The sequence below is a fragment of the Phalacrocorax aristotelis genome, chromosome 1 (genome assembly GCF_949628215.1).
Source record: "Phalacrocorax aristotelis chromosome 1, bGulAri2.1, whole genome shotgun sequence".
NCBI classification, from domain to species: Eukaryota; Metazoa; Chordata; class Aves; order Suliformes; family Phalacrocoracidae; genus Phalacrocorax; species Phalacrocorax aristotelis.
In genome coordinates this window covers 146,228,926-146,251,723 of record NC_134276.1, presented here as the reverse complement: position 1 = coordinate 146,251,723, position 22,798 = coordinate 146,228,926, and the positions used below count along the sequence as shown (strand labels likewise).

The 22,798-nt window shown below is 40.5% G+C and overlaps 1 protein-coding gene across 2 annotated transcripts; it reads left to right on the top strand.

The window, feature by feature from the left end:
* Positions 1–208: 208 nt before the first annotated feature.
* LOC142066719 (solute carrier organic anion transporter family member 1C1-like) lies at positions 209–21,685 on the top strand. Of its 2 annotated transcripts, XM_075114561.1 has the most exons (14): positions 209–352; positions 3,163–3,304; positions 4,126–4,258; positions 4,890–5,011; positions 5,956–6,102; positions 7,205–7,303; positions 8,116–8,361; positions 9,217–9,381; positions 12,575–12,770; positions 13,809–13,974; positions 14,421–14,605; positions 18,797–18,861; positions 20,068–20,185; positions 21,247–21,685. In XM_075114561.1, exons 1-14 carry the CDS (start codon positions 224–226, stop codon positions 21,467–21,469), a joined length of 2,136 nt encoding a protein of 711 aa, XP_074970662.1. In that variant the 5' UTR covers positions 209–223; the 3' UTR covers positions 21,470–21,685. The 2 variants fall into 2 exon arrangements, with proteins under 2 accessions (XP_074970662.1, XP_074970672.1); XM_075114571.1 differs by lacking the exon at positions 5,956–6,102 and having other exon boundaries at positions 224–352.
* The last annotated feature ends 1,113 nt before the right edge of the window (positions 21,686–22,798 follow it).

The window sequence follows — 22,798 nt, the reverse complement described above, 5'->3', positions numbered from 1 at the left end:
ATGATTTAATCTTCATTATTATAGGCAAGTGGATTGCAAGTCTCCGTAATTAAACATCCAGTGCGCTGGTCAGATTCTGTTGTAAAGTTTGATAATTGCTGTTGTAGGGAAAACAGTACAGCGGGGTGTTGCTGTCACATGACGAGCTTTTGAGGCTGAGCTAATAGGATGTCTTTTTAAAATGTACTCCATGTTTTCTGCTTTATAGGCAGGGGATATCATCATGGAGATTTCGTCAAAAGAAAATACTCAGTTTTTCTCAAACAACACAATCCTGCCTGTTGACCGTTCTTCATTCAAATCTGAATCTTCTGCATCCAAGGAAAAACAGTCATGGTGTGGAGATATAAAGGTAGAGTAAGAGTTTTTGAATATTCCAGTAGGGACTTAGAAAACCTTTTTTTGATGAGCTATCCCTTTTACAGTTCTGATTATGTCTTGCTCAGTTAGTATGAAATTATTAAATACATTTCTAAGTCACAAAAACCATCTGCTTCAGATCTGTATTTGCCTGACGTTTGGCAACGTTCAAATATAACATGTTGGTTGAAGCTTGTGTTTTATGATATCTTCAAGGGTCATCCTGAAAGGTCACTGTATCCTCCTTATCGCACCACCTTATTTTCCTGAAGCCAAGAACAGTATCGACAGACAGATACCACAGGCAGCTGTTAGTACAGATTGCTTTTTTAGGATAGTAGCCATGTTAGGCTTCTGGGCTCTGAAAAATAATATTTGTATTATCGTCTGCGTGTTTTGAGTGCTATATTATTAAAGTATTATTGTAATATTCCTGATCTGAGAGAACTCCGCATGAGGTGATTTTGAACCAAAACTGCAGAAGTACCACCTCTGTATCTGCATTTATCTCACCCACGAGCAGTAATTTCTCGAGGCAATGGAAGGTCCCTGCTTTAAGCCTCGTAATGTAGCTGTACCTACCTGACAGTAGCACCTTGGAGGAGCGTTCCTCCCTGCGTGGGACACTGGGGTACAGGAGGCAGCATGTGTTACCATGTTTCTACCTGCTTTCTAGAGCCAGGTTGTAAAACGCTGACACTCTCTTGGGTGAGGTCTCCATAAATCGCCATGCAATGGTGAGATGAGATGATTTGAGTTACATGGAAAATTAATCTTTTGCCTTAACCAGTTCTTTTCATCTTGAACAGGTTTCAGAAACTAATCCAGCTCCCAATACAGTCAATGACTTCAGCAATAGTTGACCTGACATCTACATATTATGCAAAGCAGTTAAGATACTGCAGGATTAATTGAGTCTGATGACTGCTACAAAAATATTTCAGTTCCTGAATATTCTCCTTTATTTTGTCTGATCCTGTAAAGGCCCAGAAATGGGATCCTGTTTTGAAATAGATGATGAGTTGTATTAATTCAATTTGTAGCATAATAGTAACTCTACTATTGTTCCTCCATTTGCTACAACAATAATCCAATTCCCTCATTGAATAAACCTTCAGTCACAGATTAGCCAGTCAGGAATCAGCTTATTAGCTCCAAAAATAGAAAAGCAATAATATTTCAGCTCAGTTTCTTTCAAAAGGTTTAAAAAAATTTGTCTTCTGGGAACCCAAACTAATATGATTAACCTATTCCAGTAGGGACTTAGCAAAACCTCTTTTTTTAGTGAACTAACCTCTTTTCATTTCTGATTATGTCTTGATGAGTCAGTATGAAATTATTAAAGATATTTCTAAGTCACAAAAAAATTCTGCTTCAGATCTGTATTTGCCTAATGTGTTACCAAAACAGCATGCACATTCAACAGGTGGTTTTTTAACCAATTATCAGTCTTCCCCTGTGTTAAAATTGCCATTATTAACCAGAAAGATGTGGTGAAATATTTGCTTACAGTCATTGACAAACCACAGAAGAATGTGAAATAATGTGCACCTTTCTGTCCCAGCCCTAAATGAGGACCATTTTTCCACTGCTGCGTGTGGTCTCCATCTCCTTCCTGGGACAGCTGTAAACCCAGTACAAAAGCTTGTGCCAAAGAGGGACAGAGGCATTTGAAGTTCTAGTTTGATCGATACTATTTTCCTGTGGAAAAACATATTTGCTTTCACATTGCTATTTAAAATCCAAGGGCATAAACACAGAGAAAATGTGAAATACTATGGCAATATCTTTACTAGAGAGCTCTTTGAGATCCCTCACTGTGGGAAATAAGAACCAGATACTGTTTATTTACCTACAAGTGCTTCTGAAGGAGGAATAATCAGCACTAGATAAAGTGTTCAACAGTGATGACAGTGTTATTACCAATGTGCCTTGTCAAATGAGATGTTGTAGGGAATATTGCACTGGAGGTGAGTACATCGCTTCAGAGCACCTGCTTACTGAAAGCCTCATTGCTCAGAGAGCAGGCCAAGGGTCTAGACGTCTCTTCATACAAAACATTATTGTGTTTTTTAATTTCTGGTTTAGGGTTTGTGGCTGGGAGGGTTTAACACCTTTTACAAAGAGCATCCCTATATTTTCAGTCAGCACAACCTGTATCTGAAGGTAGAAAGCAATTTTGTTGTTTCCATGTTGTTACACGGTGTGTGAGTATCTCTGGAGCTTGTAAACTCAGTAAGGATGCATTCTGTGAAGGCAAATTTAGGCAACAGCTCTGCAGGAGTGAAACAGTTTGTGCTAAGGAGCCTGCACTCCCACTGTATGCATTTCAGGTGGGGAGTTACTTCAGACCAGCTCTAGTCTTGTCCCAGAAACTGAAGAGCCATTGGCTCTTGAAGTGAATGTAATGTCCTTCTGGAGCACATCTTCCAGTTTAATATTTTGTGAAAGGGATTCAGTCTGCACATTTGCAGTATGTACCAAAGCACAGTGAAAGGGGTGGGAGCGTCAATTCCAAAGCCCACTCCTGATTCAGACTAAAACACTAAATCAGATATAGTGATAACTAGTCGTAGCTTTGGCCTCAACCTGAAATTAGCAGCGGCTGATAGCAAGGTTAGTTTGTATGATTATTGATCATAAGAAATAGACAAATCGGCAAACTAGCATTTCGTAAGTAGAAGAAATATTGGCATGGTTATCTGGGAAAAGAGGTGGGAATGTAAAAATTTTTAAAAAATGATATGTAAAGTAAAGCCCTCTGTAATGGCTGATTTTAATCACTGACAATTTCTTTCACAGATATTTCTTGGTGCATTGTCTTTTGTTTATTTTGCTAAAGCACTGTCAGGAAGTTATTTAAAAAGTACTATCACACAAATAGAAAGAAGATTTGATATCCCTTCCTCTTTGGTTGGCATTATTGATGGCAGTTTTGAAATTGGTATGTACTATAAAAATGCATTTTTGTTTTTCAGAAAAAAGCAGTGATGCAATTTGTTATGAAAAATGATTGCATGAATCTCCTTGAACCATTAAAACTGAGCAAGAGTCACCTAGTAAAAATCAGCATGACTGTCACTATGATTACATTGGGTAGGATAGGGTTGCTAATACCAGCAATTCAGCACAGTCCTAAATACTTTGTAATTTGATAAGCTTAGTGTCTGGCTAATTAATACTAATGGAAATTTTGACTGTTGAGTGAGAGTTTACTTGCACAGATTTCTACCTTCTCTCTCCTTTTGTCGGCAGTCCACCTCCCGCAAAAGTGTGTGCCCTTCATGATTTATTAAGCAGCAAGAGTACATAACCTCTAACTGTAATCTACATTCATTGTCCAGGCCATCCCCTTCACTCTTGCACTAAGGTTTCCAGTATGACATTGTCTCTTACGATTTCCGATTACTAAATTTATCTTGTGGATGTTCAGTGGACTATGGTATTCAGGGGAATGAAATCTTAGCCTAAACGTATAAAGTTCTGTTTGAGTCCCTCTTTTCCTGCTTTCCTGGTTATTTGTTCTCTTCAGCTGGCACAGTCCTCCTTCTCTTTTCCGGCTGCTTATCCAAAAGTTTATGGTTTTTGTTATGGAAGGCATTGGGCTCCTGTAAGAATGCCTGGAAAGAGGGAGAAACACCAAACCCACACAATCAGCCCTCTTCCCCTGAAATCGCTGCCCATAACATACACTAGGAATCATTATTTTAGGGGATCTCTTATCAACAAGCTGTAAAACTCAGTTTTCCATTTGTACTCTCAAAGGGAACCTCCTAATCATAATTCTTGTAAGCTACTTTGGAGCGAAGCTTCACAGGCCAAGAATAATTGGAGCAGGCTGCTTAATTATGTCAGCTGGAACATTCCTAATTGCGATGCCCCAGTTCTTCATGGGACGGTAAGTGCAAAGTGATCAGTATTTTCCAACTGGGCTATGTACACTGAATGTCAGCTCGCTAGAATACTTAGGAACTGATTGTGAAGATGCCGATAGAAATAGACATATGTGGATGTGGTTACTCAATTTAATTTTTTTGTGTGTGTGAAAAGACTTAGTACTGTAGAGCAAATAGTTCAATATATGCTATTCCTAGTTGTAATCAACTTATCATTTTATTAGTCTGTGATCTTGATCGGCCACATTTTGACACGGCTTAAGAATTGTTGAAGCTTGACTCATGAAGTGATGACTAAACTCAGGAAGGCAATCTGAGTATTAAACACAAGCCAGAGGATAAATCCACTGTCTGATAATCTCTTAGTACAGATTCATGCATCATAGCAGAACAAAATGCCTGTTAAGCTGAAATGCATCACTGTGACACAAAGAGAACTGAAGGCACAATTTTCAGGTACTACCACAGTATAAACCAAGTTCCATTTATCCCCTGTAAACCATCATTGGCAACACTGGATGCAGATGAAGTTTGCATTAATGTCCTATGGGCCTATCTTCCATGGTAGTAACAGATCTGTTTGCTTTTTCTCATAAGTTGGGACAGTAAAAAACAACTTTGGTTTATAAACAGATATCGGTATGAAAGATTCCCTTCCACCATCAATTCGACTGTTAGCATCTCTCCATGTCTGCAGGACAAAAGCCAAACTCCACTCTCAGCCTTGGAAAAATCTCAAGCAAAAATAAATGCAGGTGAGAATGATCTCTGTTAAATATTTTGATAACCACAATAAAATACATCAAAAGGCTCCCAAACACTCATGCAATAGTTTATTAGAACACAAAAAATAATAAATGGGCATCATTCATCAGGTGAATCTTTCCCCCACAAAAGCCAGATCTACTAGCTGGGGCAAATCTATTAAAAATAAATATATAGCTGCTACTGCCCACTGCCAAGAGGTTTTTTTTTTTCAGGCTGCAAGCTTTCCTCCAGCCTTGCTGTCTTCTCCAGCAACTTTCTTCAGCTTTGTGGCTTGCAGAAACACCAATCTCCCATGCCGACCTTGGAAAGTTATAGTCTTCCTTCTGCCAGGAAACGTGCCTTTAGATCCTTGGCCCGCTGGAAACAGCTACTTGAGTCTCCCAACCTGCAGACCCCCCTTTCTTGTTTCTCTCCCTGCCTGCTGACCCACTTTGCACCCCACAAAGCTGTCTCCCCTTCGGGTGCATTGAGCTCCTTGTGGGCAATGAGCCTTCCTCCTCCATGCCAGGCCATGAATAAGCTGTGGATGAACAAACAAAACCCTCTGTATGTCATAAAGCATGTATATGTTTGCGTCCTTGTACCTGTGGATTAGACATGGCTGGTAGTGCTCACTACCATCAGTGTTTCCCAAAGGTTTCTGTTAGGAGATCCCAGTTTTGGTTAGAAGGAAGTGAAAAAGATTTCTAAAATGGGATGTGGCAACACGTTTATAAAAGTGGCCAACTTCTAATATCTTTGCCTGAAGCAGTTCATGATAAATGTGCATCCACCTCAAGCTGATTGGGTTAAAATTGCCATCCCCACACCCCACAAAATATTTTTCTCAGTTTTCATACCAGTTTTCTCACATTAGAAGTATTTTATAAGTCCTGTGCTTCAAACTGCTATGAAAAACACATTATTGTCGTGTCTCTTGTGATGTACCCAGGATGTGAAAAAGAAGCAGGCTCTTCCATGTGGATCTATGTTTTACTGGGAAATCTTTTGCGTGGAATAGGTGAAACCCCTATCCAGCCTCTGGGAATTACATACATTGATGATTATGCCATTGAAGAGAATGCTGCCTTATACATTGGTAAAATAAATATTATTTTTATTCCTAATGGATTTTTCCCCAGAGGAAACTGAGTGATTCTGAATAACAGAATGAGTATTATTGAACTAACTTGCCCTGATTGTTTTGTTTGCATAATTTCCAATATTAAAGTTTATTTAACAGTTACGTATACTCAAGGGGCCAAGTTCCCCTTTAATTATACCAGTACAGTTCCATTACCTTAATTTAAGGAAAGAATTTGACCTTAGGTTCCTGCTGTTACCCTAATCTTCCTAATTCTTCTGGATGTGGACTGCTGAGCCTCTGTGCACATTCAGTTCTCTGGAAAGTGATTAAAAAACATGTACTCTTTTAAGCACTTAGAATTTCAGCAGGCACTCAAAACATTCCCTCCAGATTCAGGTAGAATTATAAACAATAGTGCTGAGGCTTTAAAAATCTGGTATCGCTTCTTTCTTGCGCTCATTGTCTGAAGACCTCTGCACATTCGCCTGAAATATTACCAAAATATCCTTCCCCATCAGCATCTTATGTGACAAGTTTCGAGCCTGGCAAAAGGCAAACACTCAGGTTTACTCTGTAAAAGATTCAGTCTTACCAGATTTCCAGATCCATTTTGAAAATTCAGCATATTCAGAAAATTTGTCTGGGGGTGTATTGAAACATGTTAATATCAGGTACCAAAGCAAAGTGATATTTTCAGCCTATTCAGGGTTAAATCACAACTTAAAGTGATCAGTTAACCCAAATAATTGACATTTGCTTTCCAGTTACTTTAATCTAGTCAGCTAAAGTGTTTCTAGCAATTATAGATTGGTGCCGCTATTGAGTTTAGGCCATTAAGTTCCCCGACTTTTTTTTCCTTTGGGCTGAATTTCATTCTTTAATTGGATGATAACAAAAAAAGTAGAAGTATTAATGTAGTGGGGAAAATTTTATTGTTGGCTTTTTTCTTCTTGAACACGTTCTAACTTGTGTAACTGTTGTGCTTAGGAGCAAAGGTTGGCTTGGTATTTTAAGACTTGTTACCTAGCACATGTCATACTTTGCTGTTAGGTGCAGCAAGAACCAGTGCTCTTTTTAACTCAGAAGCATAACAGTCCCCTGTTTTCTATTGCAGGCTGCGTACAGACAGTTGCAATTATAGGGCCAATATTTGGCTTTCTTCTAGGATCCCTGTGTGCCAAACTTTATGTTGACATTGGCTTTGTAGATCTGGGTAAGTCAGACAACTCAGGTTTTAAAAATTCAGTCAGGCTCCAAAATGCCTAATTTAGGCCAAGAACTAGTCTAGTTCTGGTCTAGTTCTGGTCTAGTTATCTTCTACACAAAAGGGCCTAGTGGGGGTAGAGCAGGTATTTTATGAAATAAAAAGGATGACAACAATGCAATGCCCCATAAAGAAAAGGCAAGCAAGAGGATGGGTATGGAGCAAGCAGGAGGCCTGACTCTTCCTCAGCCCCAGCAGATCTACAGCTGGTGGTCTCCCTAGGAGATGCCCTGGTGAGGAGGCTCTGGGGGGACAGCAGGCACCAGGAGGAGGCAGGACTGAGGCTCAGGATCCTGCCGAGAGCTGTGTGCATACATTTTGTCGTACTTTGTAACCGCCTAGAAAAGCTATCCTCCAATGAGTACCAGGGCTCCTGATTGCCTTCCTCCTCAGAAAAGACCTTCCACCCCATTTTTCCATGGCACTTTTGTGCAGAACAACCTAACTGGGAGCAAGTGTGTGACCACCTGGACTACCCCACGTCCTGGGCTTTGCAGCCTAGGTAAGGATGTGCGAGCAGCACGGCTGGGGACCCTGCGGTGTCAGGGGAAGGCTGCTGCTGTGTCACAGGAATCAGCAAGTCCTTATTGACCCCCCCACAATTGTTCTTTTAACACCGATAGAGACACATAGCACAGCTAAACCTGGCAAGATGGGGGTGGACTCCTCTGGAGAAAGTTCCTGCAAAATCACCTTCCTTGTTATCAGCAAACGTTCTCAAAAAGCCTTTATTTGTTTCTTCTTTTCTTGACTTTCTCCAGACAGTGTAACAATTACTCACAAGGACGTGCAGTGGGTGGGAGCCTGGTGGCTGGGTTACTTAATAGCAGGTGTGATTAGCGTTCTGGCCGGCATCCCCTTCTGGTTCCTGCCTAAGCACCTCCCAAAACCAGAGGGCAGAAAGGACTCCAGTACCTCTTCTGAGCAGTCAAAGTTCATCACTGAGGATAACAAGGACCAACACAGATCTTATCAGCAACAAGTGAAGATTGCTGAGATGGCAAAAGGCAAGTCACTAGAATTTCTTTCCTGACCGTTGAGTCTCTCTCTCATTAGCTTTTACAATTTACACTTTCTGAGGCCATGTTTTAATGGCCTCAGAATTAATTTCTCCATCAGGTGTCACTCTCCACCTAACTTGTATGCACAAAAAGGGTCTTGTCATTGTTCCCTGGACCTGCTCTTGCATGTAGAATTTCTCCAGCTGTGGTTTGTAAAATTATGCTAGTGGCCCAGCAAATATCATGAAAATCTGCAAAAATTTTTCATTCACAGATCTTGACTGTTGCAGGAGTGGGGGTCAAAACTATGGCAATCGTTTTCTGCTAAACCTTTTTCTTCAAGGTCATTCATTAGAAAAACACATAAAATACCTGATCAGAATAAGGATGGGCACAGACTAGATACAGCATTTATGGGGTTATCTGGATTTAGACATGAGCTGTTTTGCACAATTACATTTCCTTGGCCCTACTTTGCCAAAAGCATTTTCCCTCAGTACTTGAATCTGTAGCTCAATATGTCTGTGCTTACTGTCAGCTGTGCTGAGCTCCCTCTGCCCCCAAATTAAGCCAAGAGATGCTGTGGCCGTTGAGGGCACAGAGAAACCAAATCAGTCCTGTTTTATGATCAAAAGAAGGTATATAAGATAAGATGTATCCTCTGGAATATTGATGCTTAGTATTTTGCTCCACTGTTCCCCATTCAGAAATGGGGGAGGTCTTAGGAGCATCATGGGACTTCATGATTCCTTCTGAAATGCCCTGCAGCCCTCTGGAAGGTGTAAACATATTGCAAAGCATTATTCCCAGCAGTTTTTCTCTTTCTGACCTGGTTGTCATTTCTGCCATTTTGTCTTCCAGACTTCTTGCCATCGCTGAAGAACCTCTTTGGGAATCCAGTCTACATTCTGTATTTGTGTGCAAGTATCATTCAATTCAATTCTTTAATTGGCATGGTGACATATAAACCAAAGTATATTGAACAACAGTATGGGCAAACATCTTCAAAAACTAATTTTGTTATAGGTAATGCTATATCTGCTTCTTGATGCCTTAAAAATGGACATTTTAGGAGTGGCATATATATACATATAGGGAGAATTGGATGTTTTTAGGACATGTTTGTTTATTCTCCTTCCTTGTCTGGCTTTAATTAGTAGCTCATAGAAGGTAAGTATTTCGTTTCTACTTTAGCACTAATTAGCTCTGAGTTTATGTAAGTGTTACTGCAAAAGATTTCACAATTTCATACTTTATTTCCCATTCTCCTGGAAATTTGAAAAATAATGTATGAACATCACAAGAGAGCAGCTGAAAAGAGATTTAATTTTAAAATGCTTTACATAAATTTGTCATCAGACAGATCTGTTCCCTTGCTGGCTTCCCATTTATTTCAATGACATGAAGATCAACTCAGTGAATTGACCATACCGTAGCTGTGATATTGCCAGTGATTTCTTACTTTCTGAAGAGGTTGGTGTTAAATAAAAGGAAACCAAAGTCACATCAGTGATCATGTTAAAAACTTAACATTATCTCAGTGAGATGCTGGTGAAGGAAAAATAGTTATTTCTGCCATAATTTTATCTAAGAACCTTTCTCTGTTGTGAACTTAGTCTCCCAAACCCTCCCATACAGCACAAGAGAGCCATGCTGCTTCTGCATGGATATGAATTTGGATATTCCTGGAGATGTCTTCAGGATGGTGAACTTCACTGCCCACTTGCTGAACCTGCAGGCTTGGGTTCAGTTCCTGAGGTCCAGGGATTCAATAGCATTAGACAGCAAAGAGGTTTACATCCATCCAATAGAGAGGGAACTGCCGTGTTTCAGAGCAGCATTAGTTGCACAGCAACGGAGCTATATATATGCAGAAAAGCTGTATTGATCCATTGTGCTATGTTAATTCCTTAAAGATAGAGGCTGGAATTTCCTGGCACGAAACTCCTAAAAGCAAGGAGAAATCTTCAAGCATAATCAATGGCCAGAGAAAGTCCAGAAAATAATCCCTACATTCAGTACAGCACTTCTCATTGTATTTAAAGATTTTCTGGAGCTAAGCTTTCAAGTATGTGCAAACTGAATGAAGATTAAGATCCATCTGATTTCACAAAACATAGGGACTCTATCTAACAGAGAATGTACTATGGCTTGGTTAGGGAAAGATCCTGGCTAAGTGGCCATCCCTGCAATAAGGTGTTTCACCTTCCTCCTTTACTACTCTCTCCCAATGTGCCCTTGCTGGGAAACTAACAGTAGCTATTTCCTTTCCCTACCTCTTTTTCTATTTTTTGTTTTGGAACAATTTCTATCACAATCTCTCTGCCAGATATCGGAATTGTCAGAGCAATCTGAAGCACTACAACAACAAAAAAAACCAGCTGGAGGTCATAAGAGGGTATTTTCCAGTAGTCGCAACCCAAGGAATGTGCAAAGAAGTAAAATGGCGCCTGCTGTGTTTGTATGGTTTTTCTTAAATATACACACTCCCCCCTGCCCCTGATGCCAGTGTCAAGCAATAGAGTTGTCTGTAAGGCTATGAGACAAAGGCATGAAAAAAAGGGGTGCGTAGGAACAGGCAGGAAGAGTGTGGGTACTCTCTGGTGCATCACACAACTCCCAGTTTCAATCCCAGTCTCCACTTACGAGCAAATAGAACAGGAAAACCGATGTGTTTGCATGGGGCAAACACACTGAAGCTGCAGGTTACCTCATCAGTAACTGAGCTAGGCTCATGTACTCAGCCAAGACATACATACTAGCATCGCTCCTAAACACTGAGCTCCTAAACATTTTTGCATGCGTACAGGTGGATCAAACACAAACTCATTCCAGAAATTCAAGGCATCCTAGCACATTTCCTAGTAGGGGTATTAGACTCCGAAGTCATAAACTAGGCTTTTATATCAAGTTGTTTGAAATCATGTTCTAATGCTTCCAGTCCTCTGAATAAACTTCCAAAACATCATCTGCCATATGCTTTGGTACTTGCTTGTGCTTTGTACGCTCGCTCGGCTCAGCACCGCTAGGTGTCAGCATGAATTAAAAGCTGCAAACCGCATACGCAGCCCTGGGCAAGGGGGGAATTTAATGTGCTGGAAATGGCTGGTAAAGCTGGGAAAATAATTTTCAGTAACAGTGAAATCCAGCAAAGGGCACCTTATTTGCTCATGCAGTAGCTTTGATGGTCATCTCTATTTAGATCTCTTTTTTTCCGTGCACTGAATGGGATTGATTTGATTCTTTTTGGTCTTGTTGTCTATGTCTATCAGTATGGACACTGCTTTGAGCACAGCTGTCCAGGTAAGGCTTAATGGTCACCCAGTTTTACAGGTTTCCTTCAATGCTCCTTCACTGATTGCCTAAAGCCTGATGCAAAAAGAGACCCCACAGCGTATACCTATCTTTTTGCTGTTGCAACACCCACCTAAGGGAGCATTTCAACAACCAAAGCTGAAGAAATTCCCTAACTCTCCCGGGCACAGAGACAATAACATATCATTGTGTCTGTCCCTCTCAGAGGCTTCTCTAGGGGATCATTCATTTTGTGGTTGAATCAAAACAGAAAAAGCAGGTCTTGCTCCAGATTTCATAACACCAGATAAAACTGAATTTGACCTTTAAGAATGAGCAGTTCAAGATCCTCCTGTGAGTGGCAAAGGGAAGGAGAGAAGCTGCCCTGGAAAGCCAGAGTGGGGCAGCCCCAGAGAGCGGCCCCTGTTGCTCCTGCTGTTGCTATATGAGTGAAGGACACAGGGAAGGTCTATAGCAAAGCCCCAAACTGTGCAGCAGGACTGTGGCTGTCTTGGCTGCCAGGGGTAACATGATGCCCCAGAAAACTTCTCTGTACCCAGAGCAGCTCTTGTGAGAAATGGCACTAAAAGTATTTGAATTAACACTTCAATGATCCCTCCACTGACAAACTAACAGTGGAGAAAACCACCTAGCTTAAGAAAATGGAAGATAGTTATCTAAACCTTATACATAATATCTCTCTTTCAAAGAACTAGCAATGAAACATTTCCCTGGGAGCAAGTTTTAAAAGTGGTCCCAGCACCTTTCTGGGAACAATCCAAATCTGGACAAATATAATGCCCTGACTGAAGATTTTTCATGTTTTGTTGCTTCATCTTATCACTGCTGCTGTTTCTTGTGGCTGACGAGGATAGTCCGTTGAGCTGGGGTTTTCGTTAATACAGTTTTTTCTGTTTGATTTCAGGTCTTATCAACATTCCTGCTGTGGCCTTTGGCATATTCTCTGGGGGGCTGATTATGAAAAAATTCAGAATCAGTGTTTTAGGGGCTGCAAAACTCTCCCTGGGATCATCTTTCTTTGGTTACCTTTTGCTCCTCTCATTGTTTGCGATGGGGTGTGAGAACTCGGATGTGGCTGGACTGACCGTGTCATACCACGGGTATGCTGGGAAGGGCATGCTTCAGCATAAAGTGCTATTGCAAACGAAACTCCTTCCTCATTTGATTCCACAAAGTATATGTTGTTGAAAAGAGAATGACTGACCTAAATATGCTTCCCAGAAATTTGATTCAAAGCAGTGGAAACCACTCCGTCTATTCCAGCGGGCAGTGTGTCAGAACCGTTTCATGATTGCTGCCTTCAGCCCAGAGGAGTTTATGCCACAAGTGCAGATTATTTTTCTGATTACTTTTTTAATTATTATTGCCATGGGACCCATCCTTTGAGCCTAGAGATTTCTGGAAATGTGAGGAGCTCAGTAGGGGGGGTGAGATTCAATTAATTGTTCCTTACCTCTGTGCGCTGCTGAACGACCCATGGCATTTAACAGACTCTGAACCCAAAACCTAAGGATTCATGGATTAACCATGAGTTAGCCATTATGTTAATCGTGAGGAACATCTGAGGCTAGCATTTTCTGGTCACTTTTGCCTATGTTACTGCTCTGTAAAGCTCACTTTTTGGGAGGAGTTTCCAGTACCGACTGCACAGCAGCCCCAGGAGCTGCTCCGCTGGTGACTTCAGCAGCAGCTGGCTGAAGTGGGCAGATAGCTGTCATGCTATATCAGACCCTCAGTTTGGATTAATCCCATTCTGATCATTTCCTCACTAACTTCGACAGCAGCCGTTTCCCATGAGTAGCTCACTCCCCTATTTGCCACTGGAATAATCAAACTTTTTTCCCCAGTTTTGTTAAAACTGCATCAATCCTCGGAAAACTAAAAGCTTAGAAAATCTGAGAAAACACATGAATAGAAATTGTTATCTGTCCCCCTGAATAAAGTAGCTACTATTTCACAGTAGGTGGTCTGATATTGTGAAAACCTTTTGATAACAGAGAAATAAGAATTTACACTGCAGCATGGATGTGAAGAGTCACCTTTATGGACTACAGACAGAAGGTCTGGCCAGGCCCCATGATTTGATAATGATTTCTTCCACATCTGCTAGAAAACGTCATTGTTCTTTTTTTCCCCAGAACTAAACGGATGACTGATTATGAGCAAGCCCTGTTTTCTGAGTGCAACTCAGGCTGCGCATGTTCCAAGAATGACTGGGACCCCATCTGCGGGGAAAATGGAGTTACCTACATTTCTGCTTGTCTCGCTGGCTGCCAGGCATCCAACGGCAGTGGGAAAAACACAGTAAGACAATCTTTCATTTCCATATGTGATGCGATAGTTTTCCTACTGCAACCAGTTCTGTCAGAGTAAGTGGATTAAAATTGAGTGAGGCACATCCTTTCCAGCCCTGAACTCTTCAGGTATTTTTTTAGCAATATGCCAACCACATTTAAAACTTTCTCAATTACTGTTTCCAGCAGAAATCCCAAGCAGAGAATGTAGGAGGGTTTGGGTTTTTTTAGCTGTTGGCTACCAAAACTCTTTAAAAAAACCCACTAAATACATTAATCAACAGTGGATACTTTCTTTATAAATTTCTTGTTCAATGACAAGCCTTTTCCTTTTGAAAAACATCTTCCAGTTTGGATTTAAACTGTCAGCTACCTAGAAAAGCATAATGTGCAATTCCTGAATATCCACTTCTCCACTGTTTAGGTTATCATACACTTTCCCCTGCTGTCTTCCAGGTATTTTTTAACTGCAGCTGTGTGGGAACCCTGGAATCTCCTTCACAACGCTCCTCAGCTGTGGTGGGATTATGTCAAAAAGGAAATGAGTGTCCAAAAATGTTTCTGTATTTTTTAGTAATATCGGTTATCACTTCATATACTTTGTCAATAGGTGGCACACCCGGATACATACTGCTTCTAAGGTAAGGAATAATTTCTGCTAGCATTTCAAAATGCTTTCAAGGTGTTTTGACATGTGTAACTGGGTCTCCCTCCCTGCCTGGTACTGATAAATATTTTCAGCTATGCAAGGTGGCTTTTAAAATACTTATTTTACTGTTGAAGGGCATCCTCATAATTTGACAATGAGTTTTCTACCATTGAAGCAACAATGTGCTTCTGATTATCTCTACTAGCAATACCTTTCTCTTTTTAAACATGATATAGGAGGTCTGGTTATCATTTATACCAAATTCCACTTCCCTTAATGCCTTTTACATTACCAGGATTGTGTTAAATGGCCTCTAGTCAGATGGAAATTAGCTCTGCATGTGGCAATATGTACATGTTACACTTATAGGCAGCCAGTTTTCCTCACTTACAATGGATACCGATGCACAGCTGCACAGAGGTGACCTATCCTAAGCCCTCTATGTACACTCACCTCTTCTCCTCTAGTCCATTTTATTATTTCATATAATTTTTCTGTTCCAGTTTTCTCTCTTCAAAACAAAGATAGTTTTAGCATGAGATGGTGGGTTTTTTTCTGTCATAATAATCACAGGCTTATTAAAATCTTGTTCCAATACATATTTACCTGCTGGAACTATTTGTCCATCACTGAGTGTAAGCTTTAAGCTAATTTTAGAAAGTGCAAAAGGAATATAATAATTCCAGTGATTAATCTGGATTTTTGTCAGCTTCTTGCAATTTTTGGATTCTAAGTGCTGTTTCACTTTGTTTTGGAAAGATTTGTTTCTCAATTCCTCTTTACAAATTATTTCCAGATGGGTACATTCTACTTCCCAAACAAAACAATGGTAAATACAGTTTAACTAATTTTTATTATTGTTGTGCTTTCTTACCCCAAAATTCTCTTTGCTTTTGAATGAAATTTTCTGGAACAGGCCCTGTCTCATTGCCAGTGTCTTTACATCACATGGAAAAAGCCAGTGCTAGAACAGGCTGAATATAGGCTATATGGAAAACCCAAATTAAAAAATGTAACTTCAGCTATGGTTCCAGAACAGTCCTTGAACCAGAAATAATATTCACACAGAGACTTTCAGAAACGGTTGCGGTGAGGATCCTTCTACCCTGCCCTCCACAAACGCTGCCAGTGAGGTATATGCCTTAAACCATATAAGCTGCATAGCTTTTCCCACCCACCTTTCAGGGTTACCATTGAGTACTGCAAAAACACATAGTGTGGGTCTTTCTCCAAGGAGTCACTCCAAGAAGAACAATCATATTATAATACATTTGAGACAATTTTTACTGAAGCTTATTCACCGCTGAAACTGTCCAAGCACCAACAGGAGGATGATTCATGAGCTGAGGTCTTGCAGCAAAGCCTTCAGGATTTTTACCAGATTGCCCTCTGTGGTTGCTTCTCACACATGGGGATCTTTTGTGTTGTATAAGTATGGGCGTAGGGCTATGCAGGGCTGCAGTTTCCTCCCCCTTTCCGTCCACATGATGTCCCCTTTCTATCCATAAGATATACAGTAGAAAATGCACAGATATGGTACCACACAGGGCCTTGATTCTTGCCATGCTCAACCTTCTGCTTCCCACCTTATCCCCACCGCAGGAGTGCCTGGGAAGAGGTATTTGTAGCTGAACACCTATGAGCTAAAATCACACAGAGTTGCCTGCATTTCTCAGCCCTAAGAACTTGCTCTCAGGGGAATTAATGATTAACAGATTTATTTAGAAAAGCTTAGGGAGGTTTTCAATAATGATACTAAAACATTTTTTTATATGAAATCAGCAAAACAGTTTTCTTGGTTCTGCTTCAGAGCTTTTATTTCTGTTGAAAGTCATTTTACTTTGAGAGCCATTTGATCAAAACTGGGAAGTTATGTGCTTTTCTGCTGGATACAAGGCACACAAATCTGATGTGCAGCTAAATAAAACATTTTTCAGTAAGTTTAATCCTTTTGGGGTTTTTTTCCTCTACAAATGACCCGTGGGTACAATTTCACTTTAAGCCCATGCTTGCTTTCCTGAAATCCATCACTGACTGGCTTTCCCTGAAAATCTGTCAGAACTGAAGGTGTGCTTCTGTTCCCAGAAAGAAAATAAATTCTCTTTAAAAACAAATAGTCCCAAGGTCAAGTTGCAGACTTCATTAAGTATTTTTTTCCAATTATCTATTTTCAAAATTATTCAGTATTCAGTCAGTTCTGATAAGATTCCAACACTCAAGCAAGGTGATGTTTTCAGATGAGCGGATATCGTTGCACCTGCCATGGAACACAAATACATCTAAATCCCTTAAAGCCTATAAGATTTAGTGGCATTTCAACTTCAAGTGTTTACATTACTGAAATCATTGAAATATACTCAGAACTAGTGACCAAGTCATTTGCTGAAATGTCTTTTTGGTGGTATTAGACTAATTACAATTGCCAAGGAACTTGGGAAAGCCCTGAAGTTTTGGAGAAAAACCCCTGCAATTCAGATAGCTGTTTGCCAAGCACAAGTTACTATAGCAGGTGTTTAGGCAGTGAAAAGGAAGTCTCAGATCTCCCTGAGAGGTTTGGCTCTCACTCAGGATCTCACTTGTGTTTCCTGTTTTCATGCAGAGGCAATACAAATGCTCAAACAACTATTTTTCCATCTGAAAAATAATATTTTTTTTTCAGGATATAAATCCTATGGAACACATAATAAATATCCAATTATTGGTTCCCCCCCCCCCCTACTTTTTGCTATCTATGCCCTCGCATTTGGTTAAAAGGACTTCTAGGCTGAGGCTTACTTGTGTAGCATATATCTGATAGGAGGGCAAAACACTATTCTTCCAGCTCAAAATGATATTGCATTCATGCCTGCATAGATGGCAGTGCCTTTATAAGCCACAGTATAACAGACTATAATGCTAATATGTGATCAGGGCCTTAGAGAATAGAGCGCTCAGATTACAAAATGAGACGCATACAATGATTTTTAGACCATGGTACTTCAGTGTTGTTTTCCATATATATCCTTCACCTCTTTTCCCATTTTCACTAAATTAAAGGAAGAATACCCAAATATAATTTACAATATGGATTCTTAATGTTGTTCTGGCAGCTACATTGGGAAATAACAAAACATCACTGGTGGGAAACGTAAGAGTTCTGCAACATCTTTATTATTTTTAAAAGGTATTCCTGATTACATTAATTTCTGCAGAAGCTGAGCCCATCCTAGTTCAGAACATATAGACCGGACCTCCAAAGGGCTGTGTTTATCCATAGTGACAACTGAATTTCAGCTCATTTTTTTTTCTTTTTATATTGAATAGAATGACTGTGACAACAGGGAATTTTATCAATAACCATAATGATATACATGTGTTACTCACTCCACATATCAAGCTTGTCCAGTTTAATTGTGTGACTGGGACTACTCACATGCTAAAAGCAAAGCATGTACTCAGGTTATTGCTGGACAAGGTATTGTAATAGGCAGTCCGGTATATACTGTGTGGAACAGCAGACTTGAGCAGCTGATGAGGTTAGCAGCAGATCAGTCTTACTAATTTGAATGGCTGCATACACACAGTGCTGCTAGCATGGATGTGAAAGGCAGCTGTTCTCCTGCCCACCACCTCTACCCTCCTAGAATAGCCAGGATGATGACCCAAGGCTGGAGCAGGACTGACCTGGAGCCAGAAGGACTGATGTCTCTGCTGGGCACCTGCTGCAAGCTCAAAAAAATCAAAATGCAAATGGTCTGTTCTGTCAGAGAATGGATTGGAGGATTTACCTTTACAAGAGGTGTCATCCCAATCCTAGATACAGTGCAACGAAAATTGAGTGCCTAAATACCTTGTACTAGCCTGGGTCATGATCCACAGTTTCAGTGTGTTTAACTGAATAAGACTATCCAATGACACATGATTTCACAACCAATTTTTTTTTGTCCTGTGTTAGTAACTTCTAGATGCTGGTATTATCTGAAAACGCACCACCTTCTTAAAATGTGATCTTGAGCATAAATATTCAGAATTCCTAGATACTGATCTGGCTTATCACACTATTTCCATATTTCTGTAATTCTGTTAACATCAGTGTCAGTAAGGAGGAAAAACTCGCATTTTTCCTTCCTCTTGCTTTCTATTTGTGTTCAAATTATCCACAGTCAATTCTTTATTTCTGTTTAACACTTTTTTTTTTTTTTAGATGCATTAAACCACACTTGAAATCATTTGCACTTGGTATCTATACCCTGGCAATAAGAGTACTTGGTAAGTCCGGTTGTACTCTTGGGTCTCTCTTTACTAATCATTTATCCTAGAATTAAACTTTAATTGTTGGAAAGAATGATGTTTAGCTGACAAGTTTACATTACACTATTTAAAAAAAAAAATTAGGAAAAGGGGTAGAAAAAGGAAGCATAAATTGTATATCTGTGCCTTAGGTATAATAAAAATATACACTGTTAACATCCATAGAGGTGACGAGTGATCCTTCGGACTATGAAGCTAACATCAAAATTGCTTCTTGTCTCTTTTTATTCAACAACAAGCATAATAGAACAGCTGTGGCTCAGAATTAGTGATAATTTTTCAGGCATATTTTCATTAGTTTCTAAGGGAATTAGGCTAAGCACAAGTGTGTCTGAGGGCAGGGTTCACTGCAGCCTTGTGCTACAGCCACCTATAAATTTTCTCTGAAGTCAAGTGTACCATGAGATGCCTATGAACTGGAACTCTAAAATCCTCTAGGTCTTTATAGAAAAGGTGATAATTAGCAAGAAACAAGTCACTTATTTAAACAGAGCAGAATTAGATGAGATGCATGAGGCAGACAAAATCAAAACAAGATGTCGGCTGCTTTCTCACACCTTTGCAGGCCAGGATTTTCCCCCCAGGCTTACTTTCTTCTCCAGCAACCATGGGTGGCTCCCCAGGTTGCACAGAGTCCATGATGTCCCCATTAACACCTGAAGAAAGCCTTTTCTTTTCCATCATCCACAAGCACTGCAGTAGGTTTGCCCCTGCCACAGTAGGATCTCAGGCTACTTGTAGCCCCACTGCAGGCTCCCAGTCCCACTGTCTGTCTCCCTTCTCGGGGCTGAGAAGGGAGACTCCCCCAACCCCCAAGCTGAACAGGCTCCATCACTCTTAAGAAAGAAGTATCTCCTGTTTTTTTTGTTCCCAGAGGGGTCCTGCAGGGAGAGGAAACTGAGCTATGGCCAACACAGCTTCCGCTGACTTCCATAGGCTTTTTGATGGTCAGCTGTGTTTCCTTCCCACCCTGATTCCCCACAGGGAGGAAAGGGCGGTGTGTGCCTAGGCAGTGCAAGGCACGACTTCTTAACCAGCAAACAATGTGGAAGTGTCAGTGCAGTTCGAATGTATTATTTGATGTTCTACATGAACTTGTCTCTAGATCAGAACTGATCATCCTGGAAAGTAACCTTCTTGCCTATATTTGTTAAATACACCCAGCGGGAATTCCAGCCCCAGTGTATTTTGGAGTAGCCATAGATACCACTTGCCTGAAATGGGGAAGCAAAAGATGTGGGGGAAGAGGAGCATGCAGACTCTACGACTCCAGTGCACTCAGGTAAAAGTTCTTCTCCATTCGTTCTTTAACTTGTGTTCTTTAAGGATATCTACACCTGGCACTGGTAGAAGAATTTCTGTCAGAAAATTTGAGTGAAAGATTTGATGCCAAATGAAAGAGTCTGACTAGCAATATTAACACTAGTGCTCAGGTTTTAGCATTCTCTTTTGGTTTAGTCTCTTTGGGGGGGGTGTCATCTTATTTCAATATTAGCTGGAAATATTTAAGTCACTTGATTCTTCACCCAAAAAAATGTTCGGTCAGATCCTCAATTTTATGGTAAAACTTCCCCCATTTTTTAAGAACTCCCTTGTGGGAGAGTGTGTGTGTAAGTAAATAGGTAAGTAGATAAGTAAAAGGGCTGTTAAACCTCATCGTTGCTCCATGTTGGAGCTGGGCCACAAAAAGGAAGGGTAGGGTGCCACAAAGCATGCTTGGCTTATCTAGAGGCTTAAGCACACTGTTGTCTTTATCAATTTATTGCTAAAGGAGAGTAATTATCTGAACTGTATTCATGAAAGGCATTACCAGAAATGGAAAATTGAATAACAATGATAAAAGGAAAATGAGAGAAAAGGTTGCCCTTCTGCCCACCCCCAGGAAAACGCATGAGGGGAGGGTACATCTTGTTTTGAAAGTGTGAAGAACAAAAGCTCAGTTGGGACTCATTATAATAAAACATAATGATGTTATTGTTGCTGTTGTTGTTGTTACTGTTATTATGCCCGTAAAGGAAAAATACCATCAAATGATCTTGGTATCGCTGGTACTGTTTAAGAGGCATCCAAAAAATAAATTAATTGCCCTAGAAATATTACTGTTATTCTCATTGAAGCACATTGGGATGGAGGAGGTCAGTCAATGCCTGGGACACTTTCTTGGCCACAGACCACACAATACTTGACCTGGGTGAGCTGGCAAACTCTCATCTTCAGGGTCATCACCTTGCTTGAAGAGGTTTCTTACTCAGCCTTACCGCATGAAAATATGAATGTGTCCTTGATGCCTTCTAGTCATATGTTGCCTTTGAAATAGGCTCTGATCAATCATTTCTCTCTCAGGTATGTGTACCTGGGGCTGACTTTGGTGTTGGGCACGGTGTCCATTTTCTTCAGTGTTGCTGTCCTTTGGGTTCTCCGGAAAAGGTCTTCTCCACAAGATGAGACCCTCTCAGCCAACGGGGAGAGAGGCGCCTGTGGGACAAAGAGCAGGAAAGATAATTTTGTCAATAGTGACCGTTTAATTCAGACAACTTACTGGCCAGAAAAGGAGACTAGACTTTAGGAAGACTAAGATCTTCACTGTGACTTTTTCCCAGGGAGTGGTGTTCCAGGCAAAAATTCATCATCAGTGAAGCAGTATCTTAGTATCCACTCTGAAAATGTTCACCTTCATGTAATTTTCACTGTAAACACCAAAAGCAAAGACAACCATTTTAGCACATGTACAGCCCTGAAAACACTGCTCACCATTTGTCCTGCCAAGTCAGTGCCACTCAAGTGAGGGGATTTGTTATGGCTGGGAAGGTGTGCCTTGCTGCCTCACCAAGAGGCCAGTTTTATGGCTGCCCCTCAGCTCCATCCCTTCTCATGAAGCTGCAACTGCTGCCGCTGCCCCTCGGCTTCCTTCTGTGTGTGAGGGTAGTGGGAAGGCTGCAATGCAGCTCTCTCCACCATGGTACCAGCCCGAGAGGAGCTGGTGCACAAAACCTGACTTGGCAACCAGGAAGGAGCAGGGATATTCTGCACATAGCTCACTCTTGCAAGCAGTGTGACACGGGGCAGGAGGAAGGTGGTTTCCTGGAAGGACAAATCAGCTACAGGGTCTGGGTATCTCATGAATTCAACCCATAACACTTAGGATATCAAATGTTGTGGTTAGGGACTCTTTTTCAAGTAGCTCTGTTATAGCACAACAATAACAGCATAAAAGTTGACATTGCAGTCAAGGAGACCACAAGAGTATAATTCAAAGGAAACTGGAATAAAAATAGAGCTTTTTTAGGTTTCCAGTGGTTTCTTGTTACTTTCTAGCTTGCTAGTACTCAGTTTACTTATTAATTCCATGCATTTTATGCAATGTAATAACACTATGATACAAGATACATATGATTTAGTTTTTTTAAAAAGCTATGATAAGACAGCTTGGGAACAATAAAATGAATTCAAAGACCAGGTGAGTTGGGGCTTTTCCTTTTAATTTATTGTATCTGCTAGCTGAAACTAAGACATGTATCATAGTATCCCTTTATACATAATTTTTGCAGTTTGACAATATTTGGTATTAAATACATTTGGGGTGGGAAGTACAATGTTTAAGACAGAACAAAATCTCAGGAATGCTTGCACTGGAAAAGATAGTGACAACACAACAAAGTATGTCTTTTAAAGCAACTAGAATTTTAGAACACATGATGAAAGGCAGGCTTCACCCTTCATCATAATATTGGCAAAACAATCTAATATCACATTGCTTGCATCTCACCAGTGACTGTAGGTACCTTGCTGAGCTTGCAGGTCAGAGGCAGATGTGAAGCCTCTCCTGTGGGATGCATGAGGAAGGGCAGATGTATAAGAATGGGATTTACTGAGCTTTATCAATGATAGATGTTTA